Raw genomic sequence first — 3,222 nt, forward strand, 5'->3', positions numbered from 1 at the left:
CACACTCACATACGCGCACGCACAGAAGAGCGACGATGGGAGATGGGGACGGGGGCTAGATAAAGGGGGAAAATATGAAGGTAGAGCGTGGTTGGTTACAGCCGCGCTTTCATTGTCCATTTTGCAGTTTTCTCTCCCCGACAGACTCTGTATCTCCCTCTTTCATTGTCATCACTTGAACAGGCACGCCCCTTTCCCCCTGGATATGTCTGCACAGAGGGGGGGGGGAGAAGAAGGGGTGGGCACATGGACACCTGGCACCTGGGTCTGTTTTCTCTGAAAGCACGGCCTCTCCTTCGTTCCACTTTTTCTCCAGTCTTCTTTTCCTTTTTGGCTCCAGAATCTTGCGTTTTGTTTCAATAACTTGTCTAAGGTTTTTTTTTGTCTAAGAGAAATATATGGAGCAGGAAAACACGTTTCGAAGAACACGGTGCAACGACCAAACAAAAAATGAGCACGCAACCGACTAGCCTTCGCACACAATTACATGTATGCGTTCATTTGACTTTGGGGGCATGGGTGGGGTGGGGGTGGGGTGGAGTGGGGGAAATCGACGCATGGGTTAACAAGGGACCCCCCCTCTCTGTCTTTTATTTTCTTCACTCCGTCGAAATCTGTTTCCTATTCTCTACCTCCCCAATACTTTTTCACCCCAACTGTTTTGTCGCCCATATGATTTCCAGTCACCCCCCTCGCCAACCACCCACAGACACACAAACATGCAGGCATACAACCGCACGATGCCTGCGTAGGCGTGGTGCTTCAAAGCTATTCCTTCGTTTGTTCTCTCACGGCCACGTTCCCTTGAATTGACTTTGCGTGTTTGGCAAGAGTAGACTTGATGACGAGAGGGGGGAAGGGGGAACGAGCGCGCGCGCATACACACACACACACGCCACCGGGGTCAACATCTGAAGATTTTTCCTCAAAGATGAGGAGCCTATACAAATCCAGCTACCCTAAGAGGAGCGGGGAAGCGGGGGTAATGGTGTATGCACCGCGCGAGAGGTGAGAGCGACAAATAACAGTCATCGTGGTAGTAACCCGCTCCTCGTACCCTGCCCGTTTTCCCTTCTCCAAGCGATCAGTCACTTCTGCCAGCATCAAAGGGAGACAAACAACAACAGGAGTGGGGGGGGGGCGGCAGATATGCGGCGGTGGTGATCAGGTCAGTCGCTGTATATGGCACTTCTGTGCTTCACTTTCCCTCAGATACATGGTGCCTGTGAGTGCGTCTTCGCCCTGTCTTGCCACAGCACGTATCCACATAGAGAGAGAGAGAGACCAGAGAGCGACGTAGACACTTCTAACCCTTAGACTCGACCTATTGACCACAGATGACGCATCCATGCGAATTAAAGACATGTAAAGACATACATATATTTGTGTGGAAGGGAATGTACGCACGAACAGACCATCAACATCTCGTGAGGTGAACGTGTGCTTGCTGTATGTCTGGACGTGTCGCTCCGAGTGCATGCATAAACAAGAGGCGTTCGAAGTACGGAAAGGCAAAAACAAAAAAAGAATTCAGAGGAAAAGCACACACAAACACACAAAAGAAAAAACAAACGAAGACATCGAGCAACAGTGAAGATGCACAACTGAAAAGTGTGGGACTTCGGCCGCACGACCATGTAGGCGTGCTTATAGAGAGTGCCCGTGCACCTTTACAGCTTGGCGCTTTTAAGCGGAGCGTGAAGAAGAGTTTCACCCATCATACACCGTGCAATCGAGCAGCCGAGGGAGATGGTGTCGTTTATGTGCGATTCAGAAGAAGCGAGGAGCGGGTTGCACTCGACCACATCGAGAGCGACAAGGCGACCGCTCTCAGCGACACGCTCACACAGGAACAGAGCCTCTCGGAAAGAGAGGCCGCCGCGCACAGGGGTGCCTGTTGCCGGCACGTAGAGAGGGTCGATCGCGTCGACATCGTAAGACACCATCACCGGCTCCGTTCCCTTTGGCGAGATGGCATCGATTGCCATAGATATCACCTTCTCCATGCCGTATCGGTCCACGTGATGCATACTGAAGGCGGTTATGTTCAGGTCGCGCAGGATTTTCTTCTCCGCCTCATCCACATCGCGTAGACCAATGTAGGCCAGCTTGTGCGGTTTCAGTAGATGCGGTACCCAGGAGAAGCATTCAGGAATGTTGGCACGATCGAGCCCCATCAAGATCGATAAGGGGCAGCCGTGAAGATTACCGCTGACCGTACCGGAGATGGTATTGATATCCGCGTGGGCATCCACCCAAAGCACACCGGCGTCTGGATGCACAGATAGAACGCCGGACACCGTACCGATGGCGATAGAGTGGTCTCCGCCGACGGTGAGAGGGAAGCGGCCCTGCGCAGCCACGTTGCGCACACACCTGTAGATCTTTTCCGTGCACTCCGCGGTCAGCCTCGGGGACTTGATATGACCGAGCACGTCGCTCTTATCATTTGCTTTGCGAGTCGCAACATCCTTGGGGTCAAACACCTGTTTAACCGTCGCCTTCCATCCCAGTTTCTCCATGTCCCGCTGCAGCCCATTCTTGAGGAGATACTCAGGGCCCAGCTCCACCCCACTGTGGGGCTGGCCGCCGGGGAAAGGAGCGAGCACAATGCTCATTTTTTTCTCCTTGTAGAACTTGTACTGCTGTAGATGGTCCATGATCAACGGTGTGGGGAAGTCACTTCAAAAACACCTGGTTTGAATTCGTTCCAGGTAGGCCGGTTTATACCGCACACCGCAGGCGTGCCTTTCTTTTTTTTTTCCTTGCACAGCTGCGATTAAATACGTGAGGAGCTCCTCCTCTTTTTTTTCTTTTTTAGGGGGGGGGGAACGAAGATGTGAGTTAGAATGAGGAATGTGTGCGTGTGTGTGGAGGGGGAGGAGGAGGGGGGGGGACTAGAGTTTCAAACCCGAAAAATACAGCGAGTATGTTTCCAGAGTCCATATGCGATTGTCAGTGAGGGCGTGAAGAGGGAGAGGTGGGGGAGGGGAAGGCGTGCGCGTGTAAGTACATCGTTATCGCATACACGTGAAGCGGAGAGTAGAAAAAAGAAAATTTGATGCAGGCGTGTGCCGTGGTGGTGTGTGGGAAGAGGGAGGGGGGGGGCGAGGGTGGTGCACCTAACGATTCAAATATTGTAAGTCCCGGCGCAGGGCCACAAAAGCTTGATCGACGAGAAGGATGTTTCTTCCCGCCGGCGATGCGAACGTGAGGGGTGCA

General features: G+C 52.8%; 1 protein-coding gene across 1 annotated transcript; it reads right to left on the reverse strand.

The window, feature by feature from the left end:
* Positions 1–1,670: 1,670 nt before the first annotated feature.
* On the reverse strand, positions 1,671–2,660 carry JKF63_01138 (uncharacterized protein; the record flags this gene model as incomplete). The annotated part of the gene is made up of 1 exon (XM_067897187.1): positions 1,671–2,660. The coding sequence occupies one exon, from the start codon at positions 2,658–2,660 to the stop codon at positions 1,671–1,673; it is 990 nt and encodes a 329-aa protein (XP_067753344.1).
* Between the last annotated feature and the right edge of the window lie 562 nt (positions 2,661–3,222).

This window comes from Porcisia hertigi, chromosome 35, assembly GCF_017918235.1.
Source record: "Porcisia hertigi strain C119 chromosome 35, whole genome shotgun sequence".
Classification (NCBI taxonomy): domain Eukaryota; phylum Euglenozoa; class Kinetoplastea; order Trypanosomatida; family Trypanosomatidae; genus Porcisia; species Porcisia hertigi.